The 17,820-nt window shown below is 33.9% G+C and overlaps 1 protein-coding gene and 1 long non-coding RNA gene across 3 annotated transcripts; one reads left to right on the forward strand and one right to left on the reverse strand.

Annotated features, from left to right (window-relative positions):
* The first annotated feature begins 1,081 nt into the window (after positions 1–1,081).
* LOC127879786 (neurogenic locus notch homolog protein 2-like) lies at positions 1,082–8,742 on the forward strand. The gene is made up of 8 exons (XM_052426838.1): positions 1,082–1,427; positions 1,766–1,867; positions 2,464–2,582; positions 4,456–4,617; positions 5,606–5,733; positions 6,299–6,649; positions 6,858–6,960; positions 7,510–8,742. The coding sequence occupies exons 1-8, from the start codon at positions 1,386–1,388 to the stop codon at positions 7,601–7,603; spliced, it is 1,101 nt and encodes a 366-aa protein (XP_052282798.1). The 5' UTR covers positions 1,082–1,385; the 3' UTR covers positions 7,604–8,742.
* Positions 8,743–10,590: 1,848 nt separating this feature from the next.
* LOC127879516 (uncharacterized) lies at positions 10,591–14,386 on the reverse strand. Of its 2 annotated transcripts, none has more exons than XR_008049134.1 (3): positions 13,988–14,386; positions 13,588–13,693; positions 10,591–13,066 (listed from the first exon to the last, which is right to left on the reverse strand). It is a non-coding gene; the product is annotated as an uncharacterized LOC127879516 (long non-coding RNA). The 2 variants fall into 2 exon arrangements; XR_008049133.1 differs by having other exon boundaries at positions 13,904–14,386.
* Between the last annotated feature and the right edge of the window lie 3,434 nt (positions 14,387–17,820).

A 17,820-nucleotide genomic window follows, 5' to 3' on the forward strand; every position in this document is an offset into this window, starting at 1 on the left:
ATTATTTAAGTATTATTCATGAAGTGATAAACATTTGAAAACGTATATAGGAATACCATATATTGTTGTAAGGGATTTCCCGGTCTTTTGCTATGTCTGTATACAATGTTTATGATAGTGTTCTGTTTTAACAAGAGATGTTTCATACGTGTAAAGTAAATATTATGTCACAACTTTTAATTAAGTAGTGATTTGAAAGACAAACTATTAACCCACTGCATTTAATGTTACAAACCATTACTGTGTTACAAGTTTTTATTTATTATGTCTATAATCTTACACTTCATCGGTTGATGGCGGTTTAATGAAATTCGGACTCAATTCAATATTGAACGAAATTAATCCGCTCCTGTGAACTTATTTTAAACGCAAACGACATTCGTGTGGTATATGTAAGGTAATTGCAGAAAGTTTGGCGAACATGCAACGAAAAGTGTTAGATTCGAAAACCAATGTATCGAGTATAATCAAACCGGCAAAATAGTACGCCTGACTAAGAAAACTTACAAAATGTGTTTGTATATTGATGATTATCAACTTACATAATACATATAATAAACCATGTGTATTTTTTCATCGATCATTAAAACAAGACACGCGTGTTTAACCGATGTAGGGCTTTAACTACCATTAACATTTCGAAAGAGTGCGTGTTAGCGAAGTAACGTTTGGTTCTTGTAATCACGGGTTCCATAAACATATAATAAATATTTTGCATTATATATTTGTCCTTGTACTTGTACTTATTTAAACTTATTTCAAATATTGGAGTTTTTTTGTAAAATAATTAAATGATATTAATAAAAGAAGAATATGTGTCCCTTAATACGATTTAAGAATGTGTATGTATTGAAGCATTTTATCTCAACACCAGTTAGTTTGATGTTGCTATTCAATAAGACATAATCTTGTCTTAAGCAATGGAATTTGCCATCGGTTAAAAACTAACTTTTATTCAAAACGATGAAAGCGTTTATCACTCTGCTATCACATAAACACTTTCAATGAAGCTTTCAATATGTGGTTTGTATCCACGTACTAAATTTTTCCCCCGCGATATTAAATCAGAGTTAAATGAGTATCTAAGTCAGAAAATCGCACCAATTGTTGGAGCATTAACTTTGACGAAGTTCAAAACATTTGTTCTAGTAGATAACCATCTGGTTACATATAAATACCCAATATTTTGTTGGCAACTTACCGTTTCATGTTTAAAAAGTTGCATATAGATTCGAACTAACCAACGCATAATGTTTCAATTTAAATTTCAAATTTAAAAGAACGTCTAGAACTAGAGAATCAATGTTTGCAGTTCGTTAACACAATATTAAAAAAACTTGCAGAGTTCTGAAAGCATTTTTGTAGGGTAGGAAAACGGAAGAGGGATGCAGCGACTGTTGTTGATTTCGCTTTTGTTTGGATTTATAGTAAGTCAACGAGAAATTATATCACTATCTCACTTTATTACTATTGTGTTGTAATTACCTGTTACAATTTGCTAAATATATACGTTATTTACATTAACAACAAATTGGTTAAAAAGGCGACGTTGTTAAAGCTCAATTGCATCGAACCCCTTAACTCTATGGATATACTTTCGAGGCCGTTCACTCGGTTTAACCAGTACTTGTGGAATCTTTTGAGGAAACTGAGAACACTTCCCGAGTTAGGTTCGAACGCGATACGTTCTGATCGATTGTATACAACATATCCAATAAACCAACGCGACATGTAAAGTGATTGTATACACAATTTGTTCATTCAGATCAGCGTAGAGTCTGTTCCAGCAAGCGTATGTGCAGGAAGACAGTGTTTCGTGGATGGATTATGTAATACTACTATTTACAACGACTGCGGGTGTAAAAAGGTACACGTTTGACTAAATACAAATGATAACATGTTCTTCTTAAGACATTCAAGTTGTAATAATCGAACATATTCACATAAATACTGAAGCATTTATTGAGGCAATATAATACGTAAACGTTATACAGATGTTATTAAGACTTATTTTCGTTTTGTACTGGCCTGCTAAGAAGCGGTTGCTGTTGTTTCCAACTCCTCGCCATAATCTCTTAACTAATGTTGTCGAAATACAAAATGAAACATGCTCTACATACATGTTATGGAGACGTGTTTCTGCCAGCATTGGTTTGGCTTGCCAGCGAGCGATTTCTTGCTCCGACCCCTACAACAAAACATTCGATTCCAACAGTGTAAGAGTTACGTGTCACTTATCTAAGCGTTTGAACATGCCGTGTTATAGGGTTTATGAAATTGTTCTGTCTTGTACGCGGGGTAATAACAAGCAAACGCACCAACACAACAGAACTACCAATAATACGAAGCTATTAAAATCTGGTGTTCTCGCAGTCATAAGGTTGACACTTGGCTTATGCAAACTAGACTTAGGCCATTTGCACTTGTTGTGGTCAGTGTTATTATCATTTCTTTTTAATTTAGGGCTATAGATTTTCGAATGGATTAAATGATACATGCGTTGACCAGGACGAATGCTTTCATCACATACACGACCCTTGCGGTCACAGAGGACGGTGCATCAACACAGTTGGTGATTACATGTAGGTACACTTTACTATTGTTGTGTACAAAACGAAGCAATTTATCTTAAATTATAAAAAATCTTCGAGTAAAATGATGTGATAAAAACACGGTGATGATGTCGTGATTGTGTACATCGCCGATGCAACAAAAATGTTGAGTCCCAAACAAATTAAGTTGCAAAGAGTCTAAATATTACAATCATATTATAAACACCTACATAGGAGTTTCAGTAATTTGAACAACTTCATAGTATTCTTCCGATCGTTAGGTAATGTAAACATTCATTCTAAAAAGACCTTAAATTAGCCTTAAATCTCCAACCTTTTAACTCATTAAGTCGGAAATATCTATTGCGTTCCATTAACAAAACAGTCTGTGATGGTTTGACGTACCTGGCAAAAGTTTCGATATTATGTACGTATACCGCATGTACGCGAACACTGAATTATCTGTTACATTTGCTCATTCGTATTTTAAAAGCTAGTACATCTTAAATACAATACAGTTTTGTATCAGTATTTTGTTTTATTGTTTGTTCAGTAGCAATACTGATTAGCTTCATTATTTTTAAGATTGTTAATTGGATAGATTGCTTTATTGGTTACATTATTACATATTTACTTTATTTGTCAATCACAAGATTGAACAGGATTTGTTTACTTAATTGTTCGTGAACAACGCGTTTTTTCCAAATTACAATTCGGTTAGATAATTGCATTATATTTTAACACGCGTTGTTTTTAGATCCATAGTGGAACACTTGTTCTTCACTTTATAATGTGAAACATATAGTCGAAATACATTCATTTATTGCATACAAACAACTTATTGCACTAACTTTGAACTTTTATGGTGATACGTTATGACTACTTGGTGCTGTTATGTCACATGAACTATGCTTTTGAAAAGTTTTCTTTAGACCAAATTGAATTTAGGCCACGTCGTTTTATCGCAAACTGAAATTATTATGTTGCCAGTAAACTAAGTGCAAACACTTTGCTACATTGAAAATACATTATATTTATAATGTTATACTATTATAATTTCATATTTACGTGATGTACTTTCGCAAAAATGCTCACAGTCTCAGTTTGATAACGGATAATCGTATTGTAAAATCATCGTGTAAACGTTCATGGTGGTTGGGTAAAAAATGACTTCTAGAGTGTTCACAAGGAGTAACTTTATCAACAAATAGCAAACTGAATCAGCAGGCATTTTTTGATTGGACTGGAGAAAAGTTTCAAACAAGTCATGTTACGAGTTTTCACAAGCCTTCTCTTCTATTTGATCCTGTTAGCACACTCGACCTCGGTCGAGACATTAACAATCTGATAAAGTTAAATTAGGAAAAAAGGTGCCTTAAAGGATGTTCACAACATTTTACTTATAATTAGAGAAGAAACATTGCAAACCATCTGATTGCCATTTTTTCAACGCAATGGAACAGTTTTAAAACACTGCATATATATAATAAGAACCAATATCTTGATTCAGTTCCATGAACAGTGTTAAAGAGGTGATGTTTTGAGTGTTAACAAGCTTAATCTTAAATTTGACCAATTTACTTATTGTCTTCACACACTCGAAATAGTTTCGAACGAGGAGGAGAACATATCAAGACTTCAAGGAATTAAAGTTTTTCGCAAGAAAATCGTTGTAAACGCACGGACAACAAATAACGACGGAAACAAGGCGATCAGAACTATTTTCATTATCAAGTTATATAGAATTTCATTTTAAGATCGTCATTTTAGTTCAAGTTTGTTATGAAAAATACTATTTTACCTAACCCAAACACTTGTTTAACTATGTTTGAAATATTAAATGATAATAATAGCTTATCATGTGACGAACCTTTATCGTAACTTTATTTTATGACATTTACAGATGCCAGTGTCTCGAAGGCTGGGAACAAAACAGCAGTCGTTGTTTGAATAATGTGACGGACCATCCAAGGTGCATGCCTGGGTACAAGGGCTACCTCTGTCAAATAGCAGAGTGTGGACGACATGGGTTTCCTGAAACAAAAGGGATCGGCGAAAAATATGAGTAATAACTGAACATACTGGATATTTTGTTATGACACTATTTTTGTATAGTCCTTACTCGTTACAAATATTACTCTCCTTACATTGTTTCCGGAGTTTTAGTTCTCATATAAAATATGAGGTTAAAGTATTGTTAATTGTATTTATGGAAGGTATTGATATTTCGCACATTGATTGGGCAAGATTCTCTATATGCTTTTCATGATACATAATTGTATATTCCTTAAAGGTATTGATGTTTACGAGAGACAACCGTCACAATCGCAAATAAATCGTCATTTATTTCAGTCACATTATTATCTCTGGACAAATTCGTATGTACCGCAGACAACTAAATAACCCTTACAATGCAGCAACTGTTCAGATTTTTTTTTTTTTATGAAAGCAAAGTATTCGAAATAGAGAACCTTTGTCGGTATCTGTTTGACTCAGTGACACATATATCAGCACTGGCATACATGCAGGACTCAAACCCATAAACACTTAAAACTTGCTTAGTGGGCATTTCGATGTTATGGCGCTTGTTGCTAAATTCGCTATCTTCCTTACATGCCAATTAAAAATCATGAAAAATACGCGGTTGTGGGAGCGTGACATTTTCCTCTCAGACGCGAAATATGACTTTCATCGTAAAAAGTATGCCACGTTTAGTGGGTGTGTTGTAGCTTCTGCTTAGAACACATATACATCATATTTCATCAATTTTAAATATATACTTCGTATGAGTTACATCTATGGCAGCTATCATTTCTAACATACATGTCTTCACAGCACTAGAAATTACAGTATAAATCGCACGCAAATTGTGTATTGTTATTACTACTATTGAAAGCATACTTTGTTTGCTATCAAATTAAAATGTAAGTCACGGAACGTGTATGCACGATATACATATAGTTTTTCATGTTTATTATAAACGAATCAGTAGAATACAAAAGATTAACATTTTTTCCTTCCAATTAATGGAATGATGCAAATGATGTATTTAGATGCATATGTGAGGAAGGTTGGACGCGGACTACAGACAGCATGAACGCCACGTGCGACCTGGATATCAATGAATGTGAAGAGATCCCTGGTATATGCCAACATGGAGCCACCTGTGTAAATCTGGACGGTAAGAAGATTAAGGATCTTGGGCATACTGTGCGTTGACATGTCAAGGTTTTTTTTATCTCAGACTTATGTCTTATGAGATAGTGGCGTTGAATTGTTTCATTTTTTCATTTAGTATAACTTTCTTTAACGTGACGTACTTTTGCAAAATGTGAAATGCGACGCCCGTTATAGCAGTTGCCGAATGTTTCTTGTTGCGGTGATACTTGTTTTGTCCGTTTGTATACCTTTGGGGAACTGGTCATATATTGTCAATTTCCTTGATTAGGGAAGAAAATCATAGATCTCTCTTTGTTCATATATGTTCTGATGGCATTATTTTCCGAATATCTTCAATTAGTACTATATGTTTGCTATATTTACAGTGGAATTACTATGGCTCTTTGCATAAAGGACATCACCAAACGATATTTATAAGGACGTCTCAATATAAAATGTAATTTCGTTTTTATTATAGTGTGGTTTCATATGTTTAAAACTGTTTATGGTATCTGTAGCATTATTTAAACCCTTGCAAATGACATTACAAAGATATATAGTAATTGCAGTCAAACGTCGAATTTCAGGTAGTTACAAATGTCAGTGCCCTACAGGATGGGTCGGAGTGAACTGCACACAAGTCAACTGCACCTCACGAGGCTGCGTTAACGGCGTCTGTGTGGATGGCGAATGTCGCTGTTCCTCTCCTTGGACAGGAGACGACTGCTCGTCGCTTCTAACTTCAGTGGTAACGTCAACGATCATGCAACCGGACGCCAATGTCTCTTCGTTGTCTGGTCCATCTTCAGTGGTACCGTCAACGATCATGCAACCGGACGCCAATGTCTCTTCGTTGTCTGGTCCATCTTCAGTGGTACCGTCAACGATCATGCAACCGGACGCCAATGTCTCTTCGTTGTCTGGTCCATCTGACAAAGGTTTGAATTGAACTTCATGGTCGATTATGTAAATGTGTTTGTATGGATAGCCTGTACTTTAAAATGACGAGAAAAATAATTACTTTTGTATTTAACGTCATTGAGGTATGAGTCTCGTAACGGTGTTTTATAGTTTACACTCCGACCAATGATATTTCAATTTTAAAGGTTTTGTAAATGTCTTTGACACTTGAAATTTCGTTTTCAGAAAGGGACACGTATTCCATTCCTTTCTTCGTTTCGATAGCCCTAGCAGCAGGGCTACTTATCGGTCTTGGAATTGCGATGTATTTGCTAGTAAGGTTCAAAAAGTGAGTAGATTTTTATCCGTTTTAGTTTCCAGTGCACTTTTTAAACGCCTTCATATTCTTTAAGAACAAAAACAACAGACGATCTCGCGTTCGTTTTGTAGCGTTATCAAAATGAAATGAATGTTTTCGTGTAATCCATTTGCTTCATTTGGATTATTTTATTAGTTGGACATATATATGCATGGTTTATGGTCGAGAATTATGGTGACACAGAGACTAACATTAATGTACAGAAAAATATAAATACCAAACTATATCAGAGTGATAAATGTAGTACCTGTATTATTATTACGTACACACTCATAACACGGTAAATTAACCCATTTATGCCTAGCGTCTAGAAAAAAGGACTTGGCATACAGCGTAGACCCAGATGCGGCGTCTCATCTGGGTCTGCGCTGTTTGCTTAAAGGAATTTCTGTATGAAATATTATAAATATAGAAATAAATATAGTAGACATCCCTAATTTTGTAAATGAATTGATCCAATTTAGAAGGATGGGAGAGTCCATTCGGCATAAATGGGTTAATTACTTAAATGTGTGACAGGCGGGCGCGCGATGTCGAGACGAACAAGGAAGACACAACAAAGACACTGGGATCAAAGTGTCAGATTCACCCAACAGATGATGTGCAAACATAAATAATTTATTATAATAGACATCGCTGTGAATGAAGGTCATAGAAGCTTAGGAACAGATTTTATCATCATGCACTGTATCTAAAATTGTGTTTTGTGGATTTGTGAATGTCGTTGTCATGGGTGCTTTTAAATTCAAACGGACGTATGTAATTTCTGAATGTTTTGAAAACAATTTAGTTTTGATAATATAAAATACGTCCGCGTATTAAAACAGTGAAATGACTATAACGGGAATCAAAGCAATCTGACCATTTGGAAATAAGAAATATTACTTATTCTTTTCCGAAATAAAAAGACCTTCAAGTTTATTTCTTTCCGCAAAGGTAGATGCTTATTTAATGTGTTGCCTCTGCGCAATTATATTGCGTGAATACTGTTTCAGAATATTTGCATTAAATCGTAAAACAATTGAATTGTATAGTGTACATGTTAAATACGAATCTTAAAAAAAGAGTTTGCATAAGGTGATACAAATAATTGTCTGCGGTTTAATTTTTGTTTTTGGAAGATCCTTCAAAGTGGCCGTCCAACAGATTTTGGCATGTATTAAAGCATGTCATTAAACGCTTTATATTGATAAATTTAAACATTTGACCTAAAAATCTTCAATACAAAACAATAATACAGTTAAAAAAAGGAAAAAAAGTAACCCTCAACAGGGCTCGAACCACTGACCCCTGGAGTCCTTGAGTAAAAAGTCTCCCGCCTAGACCACTCGACCATCCATGCTCAATGTTTACCTATATAAACAATCCTCGTAGTTTCCCAAAATATAACTACAACAACAGAACTTTCCAAATTATTCAATCGTTTCGCGTCGCACGACACTTTATAATTTTCAGGTTTTCAAATCGTCAAAAGATGCATATAATTTATATTTAAGAGCATGGTAAATGGTCAGTATTACTATTTCCTTAAAAATATCATAACAAAAACGAAAATTTGCGAATCTGAAACAACTTTTTTGTTATATATTTTGTCAATTTACCAATCGGTTGAACGGCCCCTTTAAGCGCTTAAGCATTTAATATTACATGCTAAGACCATACGTTTGTTCTGGTTCTGTATGCAAGTGATTAAAAGATTGTCTTGCGTATCTTTGTAATTAAGTTGACAAAATATTAAATCTTAACAACTTTCGAACACTGCAATAGATTGCTATACGTATATGGATACAATCCATAGCGTTCAAGTAGACGCAATGAGTTCGTTATTGTTTTTTTTTTCAATGAGATCCTTAATACCACTAAAGCCAGTTTACTTGTATTTTGTAAACAAAAGTTTGTGCTGCAAACCAATGATTTGGTTTGAAACTGTTAAGAGCAAAAGACAAATTGAATCTTACTTGAACATATTTTAAAGATAAGTCACACATCAAAAGGGCAACATATTTAAAAAAAAAGAGATAAAGTGTTATCTTTTAATTTATGTTGATTTTACAATGTTTATTTCCCAATTTTATAGTTCGTTTTCGTATGAAGTGTGAAAGGTATAAAAGTTCTTACATTTGTGTAAATAATGTCTGCACTGTTTCACACTACAACAAGTATAAATAAATATCTACTGGAAACATTAAGAGTTTTTGAAAAAAAAACGAAAAAAGAATTTGAAAAGAAAAAGGCATTTCTGGCTTTGTTTATTGATATTTAAACGCCCGCTTTCGCGATTATTTCATGAAATATTTCCGTAGACGTTGATCAAAAGTCATGGAAAGCTTCGGATATTCCAAGAATCATCGACAGCAAAGGGTGACAGTCTAAATATGAACAAACATGCGTTTTTAATAGGAAATCAAACAATCATACGTTTAAAGATATTTTCGTAATATTTAAGTACAAAAACTACACATTATATAGTCCTCATCCTTAAATCACATAAAATGATAAAACTCAGTGTTTTACTTATTTTTTGTTTAGTTCGTCAGTTTATTGTACAAATTGTTCTTTACTATATGTATATACTGCACAAAATAACAATTAATTCATTATTGTAAACTTATATCATGTTCATGGCTTTAAGACAATGATTCCATTTAAAGATGCTTCATTATAGAAGTCATGTGTATATAGTAACTAAGGCCGATAAGTATTCGATTCCAGACTGTAACAATTATCTTCTACTGGAAATTCAGTAAGCGGTGTTATCATGAAAGTGAATTGACATCTTATTATTCGTAAAAACTTGCATTTTGACATGGATATAATAGAATCTCATTTTTAGCCTTATACAAAATATCATCATTATGTTAAATAGGTCGGTTCCGTCATTTCAAATGGCTTAAAAATGAAAATTCCTTACAAGCTTTACATGTTAATCAATACTTCAAAGTTAAACTGATAGTGAATGGAAACAGTAAAAAATTGAATTGCAAACAAGAATTCAAACAACAGGTTTCAATATATAACAATTACTTAAAATTTTGATTATCGCGAATACGTACTGGACAATTTTAATAAAGTACATAACGTACGCGTACTACTTTAGTATGTATTTACAGATTTTGAATTATAAAACTTGAACTATATTTATGGCAATTTATCACGACCGGTATGGCTTATATTTGCCATGATTGATTTTAAAGTGTTTACCATCGCTTTAGACACAAGCCGTGTTAACCCCTGATACAGCTGGTAGATTACTTGATCAAATATGCGTACATGCATCAAGTTGAATATCAAAATCATAGTCCACCAAGGTTCACTAATCAGAACAAAGTTTAGGTTGTTCGCACTAGCTGTTATCCAAAGAAAACCGTAAAGTAGTTCTTCGATATTAGCAGAAACTTTCAGAATCAGCGATACAAGATCCATTGAGCTGCGCATTCACACTGCCATAATACCCGTTTTATTTTTGCATGACGCGAAGTTTATGGCAGATAACATGATTGGTTTGATTTACTATAAAACATCATGCGGAAAAAATTATCACAAGAAATACAATTTTGGGAACAATTTATTGTTCTTCAACCAAACGGATGCCTTACTACATTTGCAGAGTTGAAGTCTAGCTGCGAATTATTCGAATGAACAAAGTTAGTATAAATACGACATTATAGTTTTTATTTAACCGCTATGTTGTTATACATTGCATGTGTTCTTTCAATATTATCTCATGATAAAGGAGTAAACGATTTTTCAATTTATATGCATGTTGAAAGGGAAAATTAAATATCTTTGATTGTACTTGAAATTTTATCTTATAAATCGATTACACAGAAATTGTATTTTATCAAGCAAAGTGTGATGGTACTTGAACGTCTCACGGGACGTACACATGTAATACTTATTGGACTTCATCGTATGCTGACCGAGGTCTGCTCTATCGTTCTGGCGTGTTGGTGGGTATAAATAAGGTGCGAGAACTAAAAATATACCAGCAAAAAACTACACAGACAGGGCGCGACTACGACAATTATTAAATTTGTCGCCATATTGTTACTTGTTCTTGTGTAGTAGGCATTTTAACCCGAGCTTAAACCCCAATACAGTACACTACATGATGCGAATTGATTGCAAAAACATAATGTATTGACGAGATTACAAAATCCTTAAACAAACACATGCGCTTTCATATATCAGACGTTAAAGCATGTAAAATAAATATTTTCACGATAACTCACACTTCAACTTATCCGATCACTCAATCTAAAACATCGTCATGTGTTGCGTCGGGGCAAATAGCAAACAAGGTAAGATTAAGAAAGCAAATTTCGACCTACTGGATAAGGTGACATAGTGCCCCATGACGACATTATTGTTACTGTTAAATAATTTATTGATACTCTTTACAGTTCGAAGTCTATAAGCAAGAATCAGTACTTTCCAATTGTTCAGGTTAATTTTGCGAGAGTGAAATGCACGAAAATCTCGTGTTATATTATGAAATATACAAAGCAAAGTTTTACAATATTGAAAGCAAATATATACGCTTTTAATGTCAAGTTTCCTTTCCTTAATCAAATACATCAGTATGGGGGAGAAATGTTTAACCTATCTAACTTATGCATAAATCAGAATCAGAAAAAATATTCTGTAAAGCGTTTCATCGATTATTTAGAAAAACAAGCGATGTGTTTGTGAAACAATATGTCCCCATATATATGACCTTTGACCTTGCAGGATGAACTTGACCTTTCACCACTCAAAATGTGCAGCTCCATGAGATACACATGCATGCCAAATATCAAGTTGCTAGCTTCAATATTGCAAAAGTGTACATTAAATGAGCGATTTTGACCTTTGACCTTGAAGGATAACCATGAACTTGACCTTTCATCACTCAAAATGGGGGACATAACAATAAAAAAATAAAGTTTAACCTTCCTCCCAAATGCAAAAGCATGTGTGTTATATAGTTAAGTTGTAAGCTTTAGTATACATAAGTCCTGGGTTCGAACGCCTGGAAGGCATATTTGCTTACTTTTTTCCCCTTATGTAGTATTATATACCACTATAAAACATACCAACTGTTTTTTTATAAATCAATTTAATGACAATTATGTCATTTGTCCAAAATTAGACAATATGTGAACCAAGGCGTTAAAGAAGCTACTAAAATCAGTTTGTTCCTATGTGAATTTAAAAGCAATGATACAACGTGGCAAAATAATTTACACATAAACTATTTAACTGAGGTATTTATATAAAGAAAACATAAATTTGATAGGGAGGCATACAGCCGTGATGGTAAAAAATGATGAATACAATATAATTATTTGATAACATATCCTTAACACAAACAATGTTTTAGTGCCGTATGATCCTCGAGTTTAGATAGTATACCTTTTTACCGAAGCTAGTTTGATAAAAGAACATGTGAGCGATATTGCAACCGTAAATTAATAGCCATTATCAGCACATCATAATTAAATGTATAATAATCATTATTAATATAACAGTCTTAGTCAATGTGTTTCTTTTTCAATACACAGTGTGTGTACATACGTTTCAAATGTTCGTACTATTCTACTGACACATACATAAAGTGGGAATTCCTTACGTTTCAAATGTTCGTACTATTCTACTGACACATACATTAAGTGGGAATTCCTATTACGACGAGAATCCAAACTGGCATATTGGCGTTTTAAGAAACTCCTTGTAAGTATCAAAGTAAAGCTTTCATGTAAAACTAAACCAAAAAGAAATAAATTTGCGAAATCGACGTCTGGTATTATGATCCTTTTGACAAGAATAAATAATATGTGGATTGCTTGATAAATATAAACGAACCCACACACAGTAAATAGCGATCTTATAGACTCACGGGCTGAGCATATTAAAATCACTTAGTTAACACACGTCTGCTTACAAGTCTTTTAAAGCATCAACTCGATTACTTTGGGTAAGTTGCTTGATGATCTTGGTGTTGACATCTTCATATCTTCTGTTTGCACAGACATCTCCCTGACGTTGTACTCGATTTCCGGACAAATTTCCAGATTTATTTGATTGCTGTTTTAACCTATGATAGGAATAAAAAGTACACACTAAATCGTAAATTAAATTATCCTGGATTATGAGATACTGTCGTTTGGTTAAAAAGGCAAACTTGTTTTATTGTTTTATTAACATATTTGAAGGTTTAAGACGCCTCGCGTATTTCTTTAAGCTATAGCAATATCCAAACGATTTTGACAATGTTAAAGTCCAACCGAGTAACCTTGTAATTTATCACTAAAGCCATTTTGCAATCTCATAATATGAGTCGTGTTCTGAAAAAACTGGGCTTAATGCATGTGCGTAAAGTGTCGTCCCAGCTTAGCCTGTGCAGTCCGCACAGGCTAATTAGGGACGACACTTACCGCCAAAACATGATTTTCGGTAAGGAGGGACTTCCTTGAAACTAAAAATACTAAAACAGCGGAAAGGGTCGTCCCTGATTAGCCTGTGCGGACTGCACAGCCTAATCTGGGACGACACTTTACGCACATGCATTTAGCCCAGTTTTTTAAGAACGCGGCTCATATTATCCGTAATACGCACGCTTTAATTTTGACGAGAACACAGGCTGCTATTATCATTTACAACAACAGCAACAACCCAGATGTCGATGCAGTTATGTAGAACAGGAGCCGAATGTGCTTTGTTTCTGAAGCAATACAAATTACTGATGATTTAAACACAGATGATAAAAAATATAATTGAAAATAAACACGATAAGCAAATGCCGAAACATTATAATATTTTAATTGTTACTTTTCTTATAGAAAAATTGAACTATTTAAATATTCTAAGTTCGTGTTATTTCATCACACAAACAAGCTACGACCACATGTGTCATTCATTGAGGATTTTTTACCCGAAGTATCCTCTTTCGCCGTGTAACCATTTTCCGTCGTGGACATGGCTGTTGTTGTCGTGTCATTCATTGAGGATTTTTTACCCGAAGTATCCTCTTTCGCCGTGTAACCATTTTCCGTCGTGGACATGGCTGTTGTTGTCGTGTCATTCATTGAGGATTTTTTACCCGAAGTATCCTCTTTCGCCGTGTAACCATTTTCCGTCGTGGACATGGCTGTTGTTGTCGGGCGCTGTCGACAGTCCGGTCCAATCCATCCTCCTGTACACGTGCATGCCCCATCAATGCACAAACCCTGGTTTGCGCATGCGCGACCTGTACAGTTGAAATGAGTGCAGTTGGTTCCATGCCAGTCTGGTAGACATTGACATCGGTAAGTACCTGGGATATTTGTAAATATAATACTTATCACAAACTGTAATTTTATTGACGCTTACTAGCATACACATATTAAGAGAATACGATGTTCTCAAAAAGTGGCCAATTATGTACATTCAAACTAATTTGAACAATTTATTAATATATCAAGAATAATGTAAAAAAAGAAACAAAACAACAGACACAAACACATTTGTTTCTATTTACATACGATACAATAATATATTGAATAATAAAATCATTTCACAATTCAATTTTATATTTGATGACAGCTTTTGATATAAGTATATCTTACAATTTTGTAAATACTCTGACTGACAATGGTCATATTTTTGATTTCATATTTGTTTACACAAACGACAAACAACATTATCGAAATTATTACACCCTCATACACAACAGCGTATGTTAAAAACGAATGTAGTCTTTGCTTACGCAAAGGAAATTAGTGTTAATACTTTTCCTCTAAAAATTATCGCACCTTTTTAGATAATACATTTTTAATGTACTAAATTGTTTGATAGTTACATAGTCAAGCGTGTATTATTTCGATTCGGAATCACCTCTTAATCCTTATATGTAAGTATCCAGAAACGGTCTTGACAGTTGAAAACAATTCGCTAGTCCGTAGATGTGTAGTTTAGACCTATTTTTTTAAGTTCGACGGCCTATAAATCCTTGGTCCTATTTGAAACGCTCTCGAGTCCTTTCCTGGGACTAAAACTAGTACGTGGTTTCAATGTGGGGGATCTAAAGAACGCAGTGGGGATCGAACCCATGACCTGCGATCGCTATGCGGACACCATATACACTACGCAACGTCGATCTTTATGAAGAACCTTATGGCTCTGACCAAAGTGAAACCTTTTTTTGCTGCTACATAATTGAGTTAGTTGACATGTGCATCGTTACCGTTCAAATTCTCACACGCAGCTTCATTCGCACAGATACCCGGAGTCAATATACATTCGTTGACGTCGACATCACAGACTCCCTTGCTGGACTTGTGCGTCCAGCCGGTGTTGCAAACACATCTAAAAATTAATAATGAAGAAACCCTACACACATTCTTTAATAAGACACGAGGCCGATTGCTGCATTATTATCAATATAAAGGCTTCAAAACAATAGAGACAAATTTGTTTACAAGACACTTATTTGTCTCACTGAAATTTACAATGTACTTTGCTGCCGTTGTCCAGGATGTCGTTTCATCAACCGGTAGAAGGCTTTGTAAATACGTAACTATTCTGGTAAAATCATGAGCTTATCTACTATCAATTCCAACTGTGTCAGTGGATTATATATGTCTATTTATTGTCTGATAATCTTTATTTGTTGAATGATGACATTGTGAAGAATATTCCACTTTTTTATTTTCTATTAAACATTTTTTTCTGTAGTCATCATATTGGATAAATTATATTGAACTTGTAATCGCTAAGCTACATCATATCCAACGCAAGGCCTTTATCACATTACATTTCATTTTAACTTAGATTGAGATATAACATATATATACAATCCATGATAATTGTGATCAAGCTAAATAGAAATACATTGTAACTTATTAAATGTTTAATTCGTGACAGTGCATTTATTCAGACCTATACATTAAATTGTAGCAATACAAATATTTACGACCGGAACACATCTTCGCTTATATAATACCGATGTTTCTGCTTAGAAACATACATGTAGTCATCGGTGTCCCCCACGGATTGGCCGTAGCCATTGACTCCGCAGTAACTCTCACTACATATGTTGCCAGTATATCCCGGCATGCATAGAAAAGGATCGGAATCCTTTGGAAGGCAATGATTGTTTGACTTCCATCCTTGAAGGCAAGCGCATCTGCAATTACGAATTAAATTTAAAAACATTTTCTATATTTAAACAAAATAATTATTTTCATGTATATGTTTTGTTTTATTTCATAAGAATATCGACATGTGGCTCCGACGTCAGCTTTCCTATGTCTTAACCAAGGCTTATTATAAAGATGTGGCAAAACGGCTTCTGGAATGCCCATTCGGTTTCTGGTTTAAAACTGTATTTACTCATATTTATCATTCTACTAAATAGTGTATACAATTGATAAGTTGTAAAGCTAATTGTTTGACCCAATGTGGCTTAATAACGAAATAAGGAACCCAATTGTTTTTTTAATATTCTATTCAGTTAGTTGTTCGTGTATATTGTGTGAAAATGAACATATACTCAGCCTACCTGTAGCTGCCCACAGTGTTCATGCAAACGCCTCTATGGCCACAAGGATCGTGGAAGTGTTGTCCACATTCATCTAGGTCAACGCATCTGTCATTCATGTTGTCCGCAAAAGTGTACCCCTATAAGAATGTTGTTATAAATACAAACGTTTGTTTAATTATGATATAATATATATATATATATATATATATATATATATATATATATAATATTATATATATATATATATATATAATGTATGATTGAGTACTTCCATTAGCAAGTTTTTCGATAATCCTAAAAGCACCACATTGTTTCTTGTACATAATTGTCAATTCACGTGTTAACGTCTAAAAGAACGTTTTCGATTCGAAAAGACTTGCGAGAACTCTTCAGTGATTGACATGTTTTTAATTTTAGCAATTTGTATATCGTTCATATATTTTCGCTCCCCAATGTTGACATTGATAGTGCAAATCAAAAATACCGCATATTAGCACAAACGGTCAACGTCACATAAAATGGGAACGCCTTGTTCATTTTGTAAACACGTGAACACATACATTGATGCTCTTTGCATAACTCTCAAGGGTGAACGGTGGAAGAATGTTATGTAAAAGAGCTTCATATTTATATCTTGCTGTGTTCTCTTTTAATTACGAAATGTCAAAGTTATTGAGTTAGAGACAAGAACCGAAAAACCTTCAACCCTTCAAGAGGATAATTGAAACCCAGCACAAAATTGGATTTAACATACTCTGGATTTAAAGTTACATCTGTATCAAGATGACCAACTTCAGTATCAGATTTAATCAATACCCTTCAGTCATTGTCTTGATGTCACAACTAAATGATGAAACTTTTATGCAAGTGTTGTCTATATGTCAGGCATTTGATTATTGTGATTTTTAATTATACTATTGCCTGTTGATAAAATGTTTTATTCATTTGAGGATTAACAATGATCAACTTCGGGCATTAAATGCATCAAAACAATATTTATCATAAATGTGAAAAATAGTCCATGGTAACGCCGGTGTGATAGACCAAGGTAATAGTTTCCAGATAACTGGCAAACATTCATCTATGAGAATTAAATAGTTGTATTTGCAGTTTTTTTTGTTCACGCTTTTGCTGGAAAGATGTTTGAATGGCTGCAGTAAAAAACGACAACACTACAAATACAGTTAAACAAGATATGGAAGAAATGTCGAACATAACACGAGAAAATCCAAACAACAGTAATTGGTACAACTTAAATTGTGGTCCTACCTGTGCGCATACACATTCTTGCCAATTGTTATTAAACGAGCACAGTCCATCCACGAGAC

The sequence above is a fragment of the Dreissena polymorpha genome, chromosome 4 (genome assembly GCF_020536995.1).
Source record: "Dreissena polymorpha isolate Duluth1 chromosome 4, UMN_Dpol_1.0, whole genome shotgun sequence".
Lineage (NCBI taxonomy): Eukaryota > Metazoa > Mollusca > Bivalvia > Myida > Dreissenidae > Dreissena > Dreissena polymorpha.